The 17,957-nt window shown below is 40.3% G+C and overlaps 1 protein-coding gene across 2 annotated transcripts; it reads left to right on the top strand.

The window, feature by feature from the left end:
• Positions 1–557: 557 nt before the first annotated feature.
• Positions 558–17,160, top strand: TNFRSF9 (TNF receptor superfamily member 9). 2 transcript variants are annotated; one of them, XM_077151411.1, is made up of 8 exons: positions 558–660; positions 1,399–1,582; positions 2,300–2,407; positions 2,822–2,959; positions 4,584–4,650; positions 6,164–6,294; positions 8,139–8,273; positions 15,973–17,160. In XM_077151411.1, exons 2-8 carry the CDS (start codon positions 1,468–1,470, stop codon positions 16,059–16,061), a joined length of 783 nt encoding a protein of 260 aa, XP_077007526.1. In that variant the 5' UTR covers positions 558–660; positions 1,399–1,467; the 3' UTR covers positions 16,062–17,160. The 2 variants fall into 2 exon arrangements, with proteins under 2 accessions (XP_077007526.1, XP_077007527.1); XM_077151412.1 differs by lacking the exon at positions 2,822–2,959.
• Positions 17,161–17,957: the final 797 nt, after the last annotated feature.

Genomic DNA, 17,957 nt, shown 5'->3' on the forward strand with positions numbered 1-17,957 from the left:
CCCTCCTTCTCCAGTCTCACTCACGCAGCAAGGGATCCAGCGGACAGGAGCCAGGTGTCCTGGGTTCTGACTCCGGGTCTCCATCCGCTGATTGTCTGACGAGACTCACAGCCTCAACGTCCCCATTTACATAACACTGCCCAGTGGTAGTAATACAACTCGTAGGGTTGTTTTGAGATTTGTGTTAGTCAAAAGTGCTTAGTGGGGGACTTGGTACATCAGTAGCACTCAATAAATCACAGCCACAGCATCGGAATTATTAGAGATAGTGTATGGAAAAATGTTAATCTTCATTTCCAAGTTGGTTTCATCTCTCAGATCTTGAATATTTTAGGGACACGTTAAAAGCTCTGACCTGGAGAACTATTTTAAATGACAAAATCCTTTTCCCAAAGGAAATGTCCTAAAAGGAAAGAGCGGCTTCTAAGAAATGTTCTACAGGGCTGTTAACAAGAGGGGACAGAGTCGAGGGAATTTTGGGGTCAGCAAATATCAAATGAGTTACCCTACGAAGCACAGCGGGATTTCCCGCCAGGCCCCGCCCCCGGCTGAGTCACCGAAGTTGCCGGGGTCTAACGTGCAGCCTCCTCCCGCTGCAGAGCGCTCACGGCCCCGAAGATCAAGGCGTGGAAAGTTCTCCAACAGCCCTGGGATCTCAAGGTTTGTCCATCTGGGGAAGGCAGGTGGGGACTGAGGGGGGCTGAGAATCGAACCTATGTCCCCTAGACTTCTTTCTCCTCTAATTTATAATGCCTGGTCAATAGCCCATTAAATAAAGATCAAAGGAGTGGATGTAAAAATCTTTTTTAATCTTCAGTTTTGTGACCATCTGAGCTTTACATCTCAAAATGGGCAAATCTTTAGGAAAACAGGACATGAATTGGGCAGGGAGGTGTTTCAACCTTTAAGCAATGATGTGTTGAAACTTTCTACATGCAAATTCCAGTCCAGGGGAGAAGAGTAAAAAGGAGATGTCTTCTCATTGAGCTGAACTGTCAGATTCCTCTGAACGGATCTCTTTTTTAGGAGTATATTTCAGAGGCAGCAAGCAACAGGCATTGTTGAAACCAGGGTACTAATTCTAAGGATCTGTGAAAGTCCCCAAAACTTCTTGCTATTGTTATTTCTGCATTTTGGCAGAAAGTGCACTGATAGATTTTGACAAACCTGCGCAAAGCTACATGCTTCGGGGCAGTTGTCTTCTTGTAGAAGATTCTATGTCTATCCAAAGAGAAGAGGCACAATTGAATTTGCTACCTTTTCCATAGTACTCCATTATTAATTATTCCTGGAAAAGCCCCAAGGTTAAAATCTTGTGGAATTGTATAGGTGATGGTTGGAAGGAAGGGATAATGGAAGGAGAAGCCACCTCATTATTTGACATATTTGCTTTTGTAGAGTGGCGTCTGTGGAATCAGTCAATGTGATTAAAATTATTTTGGAATCTGCCTTGCCAGTACCACATCTATGCAAGAATTCACCATGGTAAATGCCTATTACAATGTGGTGGCAACGGTGCTGTTGGTTGTGAATTTTGAGAGGACGCGATCTATGCTAGATTCCTGTAGCAATTGCCCAGCCGGTAAGAACCAAATTAATTCTTTGTGTGCACAGAATCTGTTCTGTTGAGAGCATAGCTCAGTCAGTCTAGCAGTCAAGGCTGATGGGCTCTTTCATTTGTTCATTCACAAATACGCACTGAATGCTGCAAACTAGCTGTGTGAACATAGCCACGTTACTTAACCTTATCACCTGGAGATGATAAGAGAAATTATCCCACGGGACTGCTGGGAAGATCACATGAAAGATTGAGAACAGTCCATGGCACATGGCAAGACCTCATTCAACGTTAGCATGGTGTGCGAGGTCCTGAACTTAACTAGGGGTACAGGAGGGAATAAGCAAGTGGCAAGGGACTTAACCGAGTGGAGAGACTCAGACGCACATAAATTTTAGAGTACCAATCATGAACTTGGCCTCCTCCTGGATCCAGTCCAGCTTCTCATTAGTTAAGGGAAATCAATCTGTTTTATTCAGTGGATAAAGAAAAAATTTCCCAGGAGGTTGATTTATATGTTGTAGCATCGCTATTTTGTTATTTCTAATTCTGTGATTATGCTAAAGGCAATCTTGCAAATGTCCAACTTTAGAAAGTCAACCAAGAAAATAAAGTCTATCACTGTGGCATCTAGAAAACGAATTATTCTTTCACATTCTGGTTGTCTTATAAAACCTCATAATGCTCTGGGTGATGATTGTATACTGTCAAACATGTTCACCTGCTGTCTGCCTTTCTTAGGTACCTTCTGTGGGAAAAGTAAGAGTCAACTTTGCATTCCCTGCCCTCCAAGCAGTTTCTCCAACACAGGTGGACAAGTGGCCTGCAGCATATGTAGGCGGTGTGAAGGTATGATGTCAAGGATATATTCTTCATCAGGATATGTGCTGGGAAGACAAGCTTTTAATCCCTGTAGTACTGACTTCTATTAAAAGTCTTAAGTAGTCATAGCTGCTGGTTCCTATATCAACAGGCCAGTCCAGTAAAACAGTTTACAGTAAGGGCAGTTAATTGTGAATTGAACTTTACACACACTAGAGAGATCGTTCATTCAGGAGGGGAGAAGTGTTTAGTTAGCAAAATACCAGATGCCTGTTATGGAGGTTTAAAAGTAAACATTGTACTCTATGATCATTAGGAACATAATAAATAGGGTGAACACTACTTTGATTGCAGAATTTTCCAATAAAAATATGCTTCCTGAGTTCAGAGGTCAAAATGTAATCTAACATTGGTGGGGGTGGGGGTGGGGTGGATTTGTAGGCGTTTTCAGGACCAAGAAGGCGTGTTCCCCCACAAGCAATGCGGAGTGTGAGTGTGTGCCCGGATTCCACTGCCTGAGGGCAGGATGCACCATGTGTGAGCGGGATTGCAAACAAGGTCAACAATTAACCAAAGAGGGTAGGTTTGCTGTTTTTCAATCTATTATAAGTTTGTTCTCTAGACCTCTGTGTAGGAAACATAGGTAAACCGGATCTGGTCTCTGCCTTCCAACAGCTTTTACTTGAGTGGGAAAAACAAACAAGGAAAGTGGATTGGTGTATATTCGTACAGCTCTTCCATCTACTTCTATCACTTATTGACTCTAATTGTGGATTTGTTTGTTTCTCCAGGCAATTCTGTCTATTTTGTTTCACGTAATTTAAAGCTCTATTATTTGGTATATAAGTGCATAGTATTGTATGTCCTCCTGATGAATTAACCCCTTTATCTATATGAAATGACCTATAAATATAAAGTTAAATAAATAGATTTGTAGAAACTTAGAGTAATAGGTAACAAAATACTGAGTCAAGTTCCGCTTTGAAAGTGGAGCATTGGTTTTTTTATTTCATCAAGATTGTTTTAGTTGGCTAATGTTGCCAGAATGCAATACACCAGAAATGGGTTGACTTTTTAAAAAATTTTTTTTACTGAGAAATCTTTTTCTATCCATAGTGCAACAATCAATGGCTCACAATATCATCACATAGTTGTGTATTCATCATCATGATCATTTTTTAGAACATTTGCATCACTCCAGAAAAAGAAATAAAAATTAAAAAATAAAACTCATACATACCATACACCTTACACCTACCTCCCGTTGACCCCTAGTGTTTCCATCTACCCAATTTATTTTACCCTTTGTGCCCCCTATTATTTATTTATTTATTTATATCCATATTTTTTTACTTATCTTTCAATACCCTGGATATAAGGAGAATCAGACATAAGGTTCTCACAATCACACAGTCACACTGTAAATGTTATACATTTATACAATCGTCTTCAAGAATCTAGGCTACTGGAGCACAGTTCAACAGTTTCCAGGTTGACTTTTATAGCAGGGATTTATTAAGTTACAAGTTTACAGTTGGAAGGCCATAGAAATGACTAAATTAAGGCATCCAGAGAAAGATACTTTGACTCAGGAAAGGCCGATGGCATCTGGTACACCTCTGTCAGCTGGGAAGGCATGTGGCTACCATCTGCTTGTTCCTTGGCTTCTGGTTTCAAACAGCTTCCCCAGGGACATTTTCTTTCTGCATCCCCAAGCATCTTTGTGCTGGCTCTGAGCTTTTTCCAAAATGGTTCCCTTTTAAAGGACTCCAGTAAGCAGATTTAGACCCACCTTGAATGGGTGGAGATACATCTCCATGGAAACCACCTAATCAAAATGTCCCACCACAATGGGGTGGGTGACATCTCCATGGAAACAACTTAATCAAAGGGCTCCACCCTAAACAATAGGTCTGGCCCCACAAGACAGGACCAGGACCTAAAGAATATGGCTTTTCTGGGGTACACAACAGCCTCAAACCAGCACAAAGACCATGTCTTTTCATATATGTTGATACAAATTCAATACTCTGTACAAATAGAATAAACACTTTTTTAATCTTTGGGTTTTGTTTCTATGAGCATCATTGAACAATTTGTGTAGGTTGTGTAAAGTTAACAACCGTACTGTGCTTCTCACAGGAAAAGTTACAAAATGATGGAACTGCTTCCTTTCTAATTGTTCCTTTAATTTTTATGCAAGGTTGTAAAGGCTGTAGCTTTGGAACATTTAACGATCAGATACATGGCATCTGTCGACCTTGGACAGAGTATGTATATGTTAATTTCCTATTGTTTTCAAAGTGAAGAACCTGTGTTAAATCTTTTAAAAGACAAAGACTGTTATCTTTGGAGACATTTTTATACCTATCAAGTGTAGACGCTTAATAGCATACTAATGGGCAGTGTGGGGACGGTGTAAGGCAATGCAATATGGTACACAAAATGGGCATTTTCTCCAGAAAATAATGCCTAAAGTATCTAGATTGAATTTCCCGTGGACCTTGCTTACCGCCTGCTCCAGGTGCTCTTCTCTGCCCTGCCTCCTTCCTGCCTCTCTTTGCTGCCTCTTCCTCCCTCATTAGTCATTTCATCCCCAAGTGCTCAATGCCAGTACTGAGGATGAAATGGGAGAAGGGTAACTTGATGCATACTGAACAAGCCAGACCACCACATGTAGTAGGACAGCCAGCCCCCTGACTGTGACCTCAACCAGAGCAACTCAAAGTGTGGGCAGCAGAGTTGTACATCCATGGCGAGAGCGGAGAGTAAGCATTTAAGAACTTTTAAAGTGAGTTGGCAGGGTGGGCCACGGTGGCTCAGCAGGCAGGAATGCTTGCCTGCGATGCAAGAGGACCCGGGTTTGTTTCCCAGTACCTGCCCATGTAAAAAAAAAAAAAGAGTATAAAGTGAGTTGGCAGAGTAATTTTTGCCTATTGACTCTGATGATAAAAATCTGGGCCTGGGTTTTGTGTGCCTTTGTTCCTTGTTCATTTGGTTCTCTAGTGACTCATTTGTATTGTATTTGACAAAAGTATTGGTTCATAACAGGTTGTTGTTAAAGTTTTTTGATGCGAATAGTTTAGAGTAGTCAGATGAGTCTGCATGGACAAGTGGGGTAGAAAGATGGGTGGGCTTTTGATAGGTAAGGGGGCAAAATGATGAAGAGGATGATAAGCACCGCTCACTGAGAAGGTACCAGGGACGCACAAGTGCACAGCAGGGCTCCTGCATTTTCTCTTTGCTAAAAAACTGGGAGCAAATCCTTATCTTGCAGATGAGAGAACGGAGGCTTAGGGAGTCTTCATTACTTGTCCAAGGTGATTTTGCAAAGCAGCAGAGCAGGGGCTCAAACCCCAGCCTCTCTGCTGCCACGGCTGGCTCCAGCCCTATTCCAAGGTGTCTTCCCTTCATCTGTGCCTGAGATGATCAAATATGACTAGAAGTTGGGGGGCGAGAGAGAAACCAGGAAAAACGGCTTGCCCTAAGCTGCCATGAGACAAGAAGGAGCCTGGCTTGGTTCCCTTGCCCATGAAGAAATAAGAACCCAGTTAGGTGGGCACTGTGGGGTGGATGGTGGAGCACCTAGAACACCGAGAGAAAGCTGAAGGGAGCCAGAAGGCCACGTGGAAGTTTCCAAGATGTTTTGGCACTGCCCATGAACCGAGCCCTGCATGTCTTTATCACTAGCCTCCTTACTGGGTGAAAAATGTCAATATCTTTTAATAAGGACCATCTGTACCTAAACTCATTATTGGAACTCTTTCCTTTGAACTCTTTAAGCTGTTCTTCAGATGGAAGGTCTGTACTTGTGAATGGGACGCAGGAGAGGGATGTGGTGTGTGGACCAGCTTCATCAGAATTTCCTCCAGCGACACCCTCGAGCACAGTTCCAGCTCCTGTGAGAGGGCCAGGTAGCTTCTTTGTTGCTATTAAATCAAAGTGCATGTGTCGTGGCTATCCCCACGGGTATCTAATGTGCTTTGGCACCTTGCTGTCTCACATCTCTGCCTACAGAAGGTTTTCTTCTTTGGCCCTGACTGCAAGGTACCCAGTTGTACTCAGTCATCTTTTGCTTGGTCCAAGATACACCTTAGGAAGTGGGACAAGGTGAGAACTTGTCCCGATCAGTCCCTTTGTTAATGCCAAGCAAGGAGGATAAGACAGGCAGAAGCTCAGAAGAGTCTCCAGATGAGATCCCGAGGCTGCCCCCCAACCTCCTACAGAATTGCAAACCACCCCCACCCCAGTCTCCATTCCCCCCAGGCAAATATATCTTACTCTTAAATATTTCCAGGCAAGAAGAGGCTTTATCACCCGTGATAACATTTTCTATATGTTAGAAAGGCCAAATGCCCTTCACTTGTGTGGGCCTCTAAGGAAATTATTCAATGTTCTGAAAGTTTTCTTAGCACGTGAGAAAGTTTGTGAAGTTGAGGTTGAGATGCCTAAGGCACCAGCCCCCTACTCTTTTTATTTTTTTAAATATATATTTTATTGATAAAACAACATACAAACATTCTTAACGTACAAACATTTCATGCATGGTATACAGTCGATGGCTCACAGTATCATCACATAGTTGTGTACTCATCACCATGATCATTTTTTGGAACATTTGCATCACTTCAGAAAAAGAAATTTAAAAAACAAAAGAAAAAGCCATATATCCCATACTCCTTACCCCTCCTCTCATTGACCACTAGTATTGCACTCTAACCAATTTTTTTTATCCCTTCTCCCCCTGTTTTTTTGTCCTTAGTTTTTCACTCATCTGTCTATACCCTGGATAAAGGAGCATCAGACACAAGGTTTCCACAGTCACATGGTCACATTATAAAAGCTATATAGTTATACACTCATCTTCGAGAATCAAGGCTACTGGCTTTCGCAGTGTGACTGTGTGATTGTGAAAACCTTATTCTGATGCCTCTTTTATCTACGGTGTGGACAGATGAGTAAAACATATGGATTGAAAATAAATAAATAGGGGGAACAAATGTTAAAATAAATTGGGTGGAGAGAGATACTAGCGGTCAATGAGAGGGAGGGGTAAGGGGTATGGTATGTATGAGTTTTTCTTTTTATTTCTCTTTCAGGAGTGATGCAGATGTTCTGGGAAATGATCATGGGATGAATATACAACTATGTGATGATATTGTGAGTCACTGATTATACGCTAAGAATGGAATGTTCATATGTTAAGAATGTTTGTATTTGTATGTTGTTTGATTTTATCAATCAAAAAAAAAGAGAAAAAAAATCAAGCCTACTGGAATACAGTTAACAGTTTCAGGAGTCTTCCTCTAACCACTCCAACACACCATAAACTTAAAAAGGGGATATCTATATAATGCATAAGAATAAACCTCCAGGATAACCTCGTAACTCTGTTTGAAATCTCTCAGTCACTAAAATTTTATTTTGTCTCATTTCTCTCTTCCCCCCTTTGGTCAAGAAGGCTCTGCCCAGTTGGCTTAGAGAGAGAGAGAGGCCACATCTGAGCAACAAAAGAGGTTCTCTGGGGGTGACTCTTAGGCTTTATTTTAAGTAGGCTTAGCCTATCCTTTGCAGGAATAAGTTTCATAGGAGTGAGCCCCAAGCTCGAGGGCTTGGCCTATTGATCTGGTTGTCCCCACTGCCTGTGAGCATATCAGAACCCCCTACTTTTTAGGAGCTTACGAATGTGAATCTGAACATGCATGTGTGTGCATACGTGTTTCTGCATGTGGTTCTCCTTCTGCTCCTTTTTCGGAAGGTTCCAGTTCTGGGCACACCGCCTGCTGGCTCGCGCTGACCCTGGCCGCCGTGCTCTGCCTGCTGGTTTCCGTCGTGCTCCACTTCTCTGTCGCTAAGCGGAGCAGAGAGAAGCTGCTGTATATACTCAAACAACGTAAGATTCACAAACAAGTATGGACAGGAACTCTCCTGAGACAAGGCTTTCTCCAGTCGAAAGGAAAAGCCAACTTTTTTTTTTTAAGTTAATGGAACTAGGTTAGTAGAGCACTGTGGCTCTCAACCCCGGCGATTTTGTCCTCCAGGAGCTATGTGGCAAGTTCGGAGGCACTTTTAGTTGTCATGACTTGAGGGTGGTTACTGGCCCAGGGAGGGTGGCGGCCAGGGATGCCATGGATGCCCCCCAATGCCCAGGACAGCCCCTGCCACACTGACTCACTCAGCCCAAACGTCAGTAGTGCTGAGCTTGAAAACCCAGGGCTCTTGCAAAGCACAAACCAAGAGGTCTAGAAAAAATGACAATTTGTGTGTGCTGCAGGCCTGCATAAGTGTGTGTGTGTGTTTTAAATCTTTTAGTTGTGCGTGCAGGACACTGGCAAAGAAGAGTCACAAAATAATCTTTCTGCCACCCAGCACTGCCTCCACTGGCTAATGAATGGTCTCAGCTAGAGCTTAACCCTCAACGTGAGGAAGGAATAGAGAGCTAGAGAGGAGTTTGAAGTAGGTTTAACGAGAAGCATTATTATAGCACCCAAAAAAATTTTAGTTTGGGATTTAATTCTTTAATTCATTGAACAAGATACTATTTCTCTAAAGCACCCAGTAGGTGCATGGCACAGAGTCAGCATTCATCAAAGGAAAGCTGTTAATATTGACTCAAAAATGTTTACTGATGGGGAAGGCCTGTTCTTTGTCTAAGTAGAGAACAGAATAACAGATAACAGGCTAGGCTTAATAATAGGGACTCACAGATGGGCAGAGCTTTCCAGGAGTAAAATTGTAAAATTTCAGATAGAGTAAGACTGCTGAGTCGCTCTTTGAAGGAAGTTGTTCAGATAGAGGTAGAAAAGCTTTGTTAAGAACTAATCTAATATTGGTGGACATTTGGGCTGCTTTTAGTTTGGGACTGTCGCAGATAATGATGTGGGAATATTTTGCCCACGTATCTCAGTACACATAAGCACACTGCTTTTGTGTTTGTTTGTTTGTTTAATTTTGGGTTTTTTCAACGTATGAATAAAATTGCTGGGACATGAGGAATGTGTATCTTGTTCCTTAACAGAGAAACCAAGCTATTTTCCAGAATGAATGGGCCCCATTTACACTTCCCTAGCAGTACGTGAGAGCTTCTTTTGCTCTAAATCCCTGCTAATACTTGCTACCATCAGACTTCTTAATTTTTATCTACCAGGTGGGTGAATAGTGGCATCTCCTTATGGTTTGAATTTGCATCTCACTGATTATTAGTGAGATTGAACACCTCTAACTGTTTTTATATTGGCCATTTGGATTTCCTCTTTTGTGAAATACCTTATGAGATTTTTGAGCATCTTTCCATTGGGCTATCTGTCTTTTTCTTATGAACTCATAGGAATTCCTTACTCTATTTTTCACCTGCCACAAATATCTTTTCCTGTTCTGTGGTTTGTTCTTTCATTCTCTTTTTGACTTCTAAAGTTTTCAAATAATTTAAACCTTTAAACTTCTCATCTAAGCCTCTGATTTAAAGAACTATCCCTCCCACCCACATCCAAAACTACCACAAAGTTCTTTGTAAAATGCTTTTCAAACATATTTATGAGTAATTAGTAACTTGCAACAGAACTGTAATCCATTTTTAAATGTTTAGGTCATTCTCAAAAACTTCTTATTTTGAAATAATTCTAGCTTCACAGGAAGCTGCAAAGATAGAATGGAGAGTTCCCACACACCCCTCATGGGGTTATAGCATATGTAAATTCAATACAATATCAAAACTAGGAAGTTGGCGTTGGCACGTTGTGCATGTACAGTTCTGTGTCATTTTGTCATATGTGCAGATTTGTGTAATCACCAACACAATAAAATACAGAACTATTCCATCACCACAGATATCCCCCTTGTGCTGCCCTGGTAGTCACACCCACGTCCTCTTCCCCCTCACCATGAATCTGTTTTCCATCTCTATACTTTTATCATTTTGAGAATGTTACATATAAACGGAATCACCCAGTCTGTGACCTTTTGAGATGGCTTTTTTTTTCACTCAGAATAACACCCTTGAGTTCCAGCCAAGTTGTGCATGTCAATAGTGCATTCCTTTTTACTGTTGAATAGTATTCCATAGTTGTGTCACTGTTTTGTCAGTCACCTATCGAGAGACATTCTGGTTGTTTCTAATTCGGGGCTATTACATATAAAGCTGCTATTAATAGTCATGTGCAGGTTTTGTGCAGATGTCGTTTTCATATCTCTAGGATAAATGTCCAAGACTGCAATTGCTGGGCCTGATGATAATTGCATGTTTAGTTGTTTAAAGAAACTGCCAAACTTTTCCAGAGTGGCTGCATCGTTTTCCGTTCCCACCAGCAATGCATGAGATCCAGTTTCTCTGCATCCTTGTCAGCAGCTAGTATCGTCACAAATTTTATTTTAGCTCTTCTAATAGATGCGTGGTACAATGTCACTGTCGTTTTAATTTGCATTTCTCTAATATTTGAACATCTTTTCATGTGTTTATTTGCCATCATTTTATCCTCTTCAGTGCAATGTTCCTTCATGTCCTTTGCCCATTTTCTAGTCAGGCTGTTTGTTATTTTACTGAGTTTGGAGAGTTCTTTATATATTCTTTATGAACCCTATGTCAGAGGTGTTGTTTGCAAATAATTTCTCCCATCCTGCAGCTTGTCTTTTTATCCTCTTCACAGGGTCATCTACAGAAAAGTTTTTCACGTTGATGAAGTCTAATTTATTGAGGTTTTCATTTGTGGATTGTGTTTTTAATGTCAAGTATTTTTTGCCAAGCTCTAGGTCTGAAGGGTTTTCTCCTGTGTCAGCTTCTAAAAGTACTCTAGTTTTATGTTTTATGTTTTATATCTGTGATTCGTTTTTTACTTACTTTTGCGTAAGGTGTGAGGTGTAGATCAATTTTTTGTTTTGTTTTGTCTATGGAGATCCTATTGTTCCAGCACTGTTTACTGAAAGGATGGTCTTTCCTCCATTGAACTATGTTTGTATCTTTGCCAAAAATCAGTTTACTGCTCTCATGTAGGGGCTCTTTCTGGTTTGTCTCTTCTGTTCCACTGATCGCTAAGTCTGTCACCCTGCCAGCACTGCACAGTCATGGTTTCCGTAGCTCTATAGTTGTCTTGAAATTGAGCAGAATGATTCATCTCGCTTTATTCTTTTTCAAAATTGTTGTAGCTATTCTAATTCCTTTGTTTTAATTCCTTTCTAATTCCATGTAAGTTTTTAGATGAAAGGCCTCAAATCTCTTAGCTTCTACCTGAATAGCAAAAGGAAGAGCAAAATAAATCCAAAGTAAGAGGAAAGGAGGAAATGATAAAGAGAAGAAATCAGTGAAAGAACAGAAAAACAATAAAGACAATCAATAAAACAAAGAGCTGTTTCTTTGAAAAGATCAATGAAATTGTCAAACATCTATCAAGAAGGAAAAAGAAAAAAAAGAGGGAAGAGAAACCTCACCAATATCAGTAATGAAACAGAGTATCACTTCAGACCTGAAGACATCTGGAGAAGAAGCGGGGAATGCTACAAAACAACTGACACACGAAAGACATCTGGAGAAGAAGAGGGGAATGCTACAAAACAACTGACACACGACGACTTGGCAACTTAGATGAAATGGACCAATGCCTCAAAATACACAAATCACCACAACTCACCCAATATAAATTAAATAACTTACAACAATAATTATAGTCCTGTGATGATTAAGGAAATTGAATTTTTAATTAAAATGCTCCCTTGAAAAAACTTCCTGATAATTTCACTGGAGAATTCTATCTATACAATCTCTTCCAAAAAATAGAATACGAGAGAACATTTCCCAACTAATTTGATGAAGCCAGTATTACCCTGATACCAAAATTAGACAAAGACAATAAAAAAAAAGAAAACGACAGACCAATATCCCTCATGAGTGTAGATAGAAAGAGTCTTAATAAAATATTATGACATAGACTTCAGCAATGTGTAAAAAGAATTATAAACTAGAGCCATATGGGGTTCATTCTGGGGATATAAGGCAGGTTTAATATTAAAAAATCAACCATAGTTCAGTGGTTAGAATGCCCGCCTTTCATGCAGGAGACCCGGGTTCGATTCCCGGCCCATGCACCCAAAACAACAACAAAAATCAACCAGTGTAACCCACCATCTTAATAGGGTAATAAGAAAAATAACACGATTATATCAACGGATACAGAAAAAGTACTTGAAAAAACTCAGCACCCACTCATGATAAAACAAACATAAAAACCTCAGAAAACAAGAAATAGAGGGAAAATACCCTCAACTTGCTAAAGAAGATCTACCAAAAACCTACACCTCCCAACATACTTGACGGTGAAAGACTGAATGCTTTCCCCATGAAACTGGGAACAAGGCAAGGAGGCCGGCTCTCCCCACTCGTACTCAGCATGGTACCAGAAGTTCTGGCCAGCTCGATAAGGCAAAAGAAGAAATAAATGCATACGAATTGGAGAAGAAAAAATAAAACTGTCTCTTTTTACAGAGGACAGACTTATATGATGGTCTATATATAAAATCTCAAGGAATTGAGGGGATACTTCCAGCAAAGTCACGAGACACAAAATCAGCTTACAAAAATCAATTGTTTCTGTGTACTAGCAATGAACACATGGAAACTGGAATTTAAAATACAATACCATTTACAATTGCTGAAAAATTTTAAACAGTCAGGCATAAATCTAACAAATACAAATCTAAAACTGCAAAATACTGATGAAAGAAATCAAAGAACATATAAATACATGGAGGGCTCATGGACTAAAATAATTAACATAGTAAAGCTGATGATCCTCCTTAACTTGGTATACAGGTTTAACACAATTCCTGCCAGCATGATTTTTTGTAGATACTTCAACCATCAAAAATAATGTAAAAAATTCAAGAAAAGTCTATTGTATTTACCCATATATTTGCTCGTTCTTTGTTCTTTCTTCCTACCCAAGTTTCCAAAATTCCTTCCTTTATCACTTCTGCTTGAGAATTTTCTTTGCCATTCTTTTAGGGTAGGTCTGCCTGTGGCAAATTCTTGTACTTTTCTTTTATCTGAGAATATCTTGATTTCCCTTTTAGCCTGAAATCTACTTTTACTGGGAATAGAAATCTGGGTTGACAGTTCTTTTCTTTCAGCACCTGAAAGATGCTGTTTCTGCTTGGCTTCTGATGAGAAACCCACCGACATTTGAGCTGTTTCCCCCCTTTAAATAATGTATTGTTTCTCCAGCTGCTTCCAAGATTTTTCCCTCTGTCTTTTGTTTCCAGAAGTTTGGCTGTGGTTGTAGTGTTGGTTATTTCTTGGGTTTTATCCTGCATGGGGTTCATTTAGCTTCTTAAAAAGGCATACATTTGGGGGTGCGAGTGTAGTTCAGTCATTAGGATTCTTGCCTGCCCTGTGGGAGACCCAGGTTCGATTCCCAGCCCATGCAGTTCCCAAACAAACAAACAAGCAAAACAAACAAAAATTCAACAAATGGTGCTGCAACAAGGGATACTCACATGGAGAAAGAATGAAATGTGATCTGCCATACAGTTTCCAAAGGGAAAAAAAAGGCATATGTTTATGCCTCTTTACAAATTTGGGAAATTTTCCATTATTTTTTCTGCCAATATTTTTTTCAGCTTTACCCTTTTTCTCTGCTCATTCCGAGGAACCAATGACATGAATATTAGCTCTTTTGTTATAGTTCCACACGTCCCTGAAGCTCTGTCCACTTTTTATTTCAGTCTTTCTGTTCAGACTGAATAATGATGCCTCCTTCATCTCCTCCATCCTGCTGCCAAGCCCACCCATTGATATTTAAAATTTCTATTATTGTAATTTTCAGTACTAAAATTTCCACGTGGCACTTCTTTATGTTTGTTTTTATTTCTTTCTGGAACTTTCTACTTTTTTCATTTGTTCCCATTGTGTTCCTAAGTGCTTGCTGAAGCATTTCAATTTAAAGAGTTGGCCTCTGTTGATTGCCTTTTCTCACTCAGATTGAGGTCTTCCTGGTTCTTAGCATAATGAGTGATCTTTTGGATCTCATCTCATTACTTAGCATCTCCCTGAGCATTTTCTGCCTCCAGGTGTCTGAGGGCCCTCTCTTCGCTTCTCTGGGGAATCTGGACATTTTCAGTATTATATTATGGAACTCTGGATGCAATGTAAACCTTGGAAGGAGGTGCTGCCCTGTTACTGACAGTAGGGGCTGCAAGTTCAGGTTCTTCTCCTGGGGGTGAGGGTCTCCCCGATGCTGTTGGGCAAGCGTGGGAACTCAGGATTTCACACGGCCTCCACTGGCTCCCACCTGGGCTATGGAGGACACCCCATGGGTGCTGCCTGCAGTGGGGGTGGGGAGCTTGCTCTAACCTTTGCAAGTCTCGACGTCCACTAGGCTTCCTCGGATGCTGCCCTGTGAGAGGGGCAGGTGCACCTGTCAGAGCCAGCTGTGGGTGAAAGGCTGTCCTTGTCACTTGGCCTTCACTGGGCGGCTTGGGAGTGGAGCCAGCCATGGCTTCTTCTGTGTTTGGGTGGAGTAGAGTGGTAACTGTCTAAAAATTTTCTGTCTTGCTCAACTGCCCTTTCCTGTCCTTCTGGCTAGAAAGGAGCTTTTGTTTGTTTGTTTGTACCCATTGGCATTTCCAGGTTGCAGGCTCTTCCAGTTCTCAGTCTGAGATGTGTGAGGCAGAAAGAAAACCCAGAAAACTCATCTCTCTGTCATTCCTCGGATCCTGAGAACCTCAGCCGGTCTGTCTGCATCTCTCCACCCTTTAGCATCTTCATATGTTTGTTTTATACATAATGGCCAGAGTGTTTAGCTGTGTTTAGCAGGAAGAATGGGGAAAAGTGCCCACTATTCCATATTTCCAGAAATGGATCTTCAATTTTACATTATTCTTTGATAGTATTTTCAAAAGAAAAGACATATCCCATTAGTATTTCTGAAAGTCTGCCAGTTTTTCATATGTTTTGGTAAGGTAGTTATTAGTATTTTGTTTTATTTTATAGTAGTAAGCATATGAAGTTGGGACAGGGCCTGTTACTTTTTCAGAAATAAAGAAATACTTGCTTAATATTCAAAGTTGCTCAGCAGTAACATAAATACTTCATGTGAACAAGTAAAAGAATACCTGGAAGCTAATGCATGTCTTCATAATGCATAACCAACTTTTTACTTACTAATAGCTGGAAGTAGTGGGAATACCTTTAATATCTTAGTACTATAAGCATTTCATTCTACAGAAATGAATTAATGTCTCATCTAAGTAACCCTGAAAACTAAAATATGTGCTGCTGAATTGAACCTACAGTCACATTTGGGATGTGGCTAATATTTTATGCTGGAGCAATTTATGCTTAAGATTTTTTAGTCATTTGTTAAAAAAAGAAAAAGAAAGAAAAGAATCTTTAAGGACCCATACAAAAATCTTAAAGGAAAGAAAAACTTAAATAATCTTGACTGAAACCTCATATTGACTCTCACCTTTCTTGTTGATGGATTTGTTAAAATTAAAATGGAGACTCTTTGCTCTTAGAGATGTTCTGAGACTGTGTTTGTTGAGAAAAGATGTTAAATGATTAAAGCAAAGAGCAAAAGATAAATATCTTTTAAATTATTTTTTAGCCTTTATAAAACCAGTGCAAACCGTCCAAGAGGAAGATTCCTGCAGTTGCCGATTTCCAGAAGAAGAAGAAGGAGACTGCCAGCTGTGAACTGGAAACCCAAGGAGCCACTGGGACATTCCTGAGAAGAAATCCAAGTTGTCCTTCTAAAATGATAAACACCAACTAGATAATACTCAGGATTGTCCCCCAAAGTTTTTACCCAAATGCCAATAAGTTGGCCATAAAAAAACGTACCATTTTGAAAAAAACATAAGTATGGGCTAGAGCTGGTAGTAAAAGGGGCATTTTCTCATTACGGCATAACAGGCTTGGGCTAGTTGTTTTTGAAATCCAAGGAGAATTATATTTTAAAAGGCATCACATAGGCCCAGTAGATCAGATAAAATTATAATCAAAATCAATTCTTTTTTTGGCGTGTGGCAATAATAAACCATATAACGTAGATAAGCCCTGAGCAAAATTCCTACTGGTTGTGTCCTTGAGCTCAGCGATCTTCTCCCCTGCTGGGAGAGACTGGTGAGAAGGCCCAAGACTGGGGTCAAGGGGAGAAAATCCAAGAGCTCAAGAAAGAGCATCTGAAGGTGCCTAACTTCTTGGCATACACCGTGGGCCTTTCCCCTGTCTCGTCTTCTGCCTTTGCTCCATTCCCCTCTAATCCAGGTCTTAACATTTTTTATTCTCAAACATGTTTTATATGATATTTGATGCCCATCACCCAATACCCGAAACATGTTTCAAAGTGATTAAGCACAATAACAATGAACACCTGTGACCCCATGAGCAGTGCAGGTTGTTAAATTTCACCCATGGACCAAACCTGACCCGCCATCTCTACAGCCCGAATGAGCTAAGAATGGATTGTGCACTTTTTAATGGTTAAAAAAAAAAAGCAAAAGAAGATTAATGCATCATGATGCAAAGAATTATAAGAAATTCAAATTTCAGTGACCATAAATAAAATTTTCTCTGACTAGAACCATACTTTTTTTTTAAAAAAAAAAATACCGCACACAACGCCTACAGTATTACATATCTGGACTTTTCTGGGAAATGTGTGCCAACCCTGGAGCTAGAAATTCCAACTGTAAGCTGCTTCCTTCCCTCATCTTCTCCCCAATTCCCCACCCCACTCCCAGGCAGCTTCTCTTAGGAATTTTGAGTTTATCATTCCCTTACTTTAAAAAGAAATGATGGGCAGGCCACGGTGGCTCAGCAGGCAAGAATGCTCGCCTGCCATGCCAGAGGACCCAGGTTCGATTCCCGGTGCCTGCCCATGTAAAAGCAAAATAAAAATAAAATGAAATAAAGTGATTTAAAAAAAAAAAAAAAAAAAAAGAAATGATAATGTGTCCTATACTTACATGCCTTAAAGATATGTCATTTTGTTTGCTTGTTTTTGAGATTTAAGAAAATGGTATTGTGCTGTATGTAGACTTCTAAGGTTTGCTTTAATGACAAAAGTATATTTATAAGAGTCATTCATATTGTTGCATATAGCTAGAGTGTATTCACTTTGACTGCTGTATACTTTTGCAAATATACCATAATTTATCAATCCATTCTCTACCAAAGGACATTTGGGTTGTTTATAGTTTTTCTTTTTTTTGCAATTATGAGCAATGCAGTTATGACTGTTCTTTTACAGGTTGCGTCTGCACATGTATGAGACTGTCCCCAGGGAAACGGTCCAGGGTGGAACTGCTGGACCTTAGGCCTTGGAATGTTTCATTTTAAAAGATCGTGTGTGTATCAGTCAGAACAGGCTAGGTTATGCAGATGTAACAAATGGTCCCCAAATCTAAACAGATTCCAACAAAACAGTGAAGCAGCATTTCTTGCTCTTGCTACATGCCCACCCTGGGCCTGTCCCTTGATGTTTCTGGAACTTAGACGGGAGCTCAGCCTCTGCTTGGAATCCTGGCCATTCCTTGGCAAAGGGACACACACCATCCTCTGCTCAGATTTCATTGGTTAGAGGCTAAC

This window comes from Tamandua tetradactyla, chromosome 2 (genome assembly GCF_023851605.1).
Source record: "Tamandua tetradactyla isolate mTamTet1 chromosome 2, mTamTet1.pri, whole genome shotgun sequence".
Classification (NCBI taxonomy): domain Eukaryota; kingdom Metazoa; phylum Chordata; class Mammalia; order Pilosa; family Myrmecophagidae; genus Tamandua; species Tamandua tetradactyla.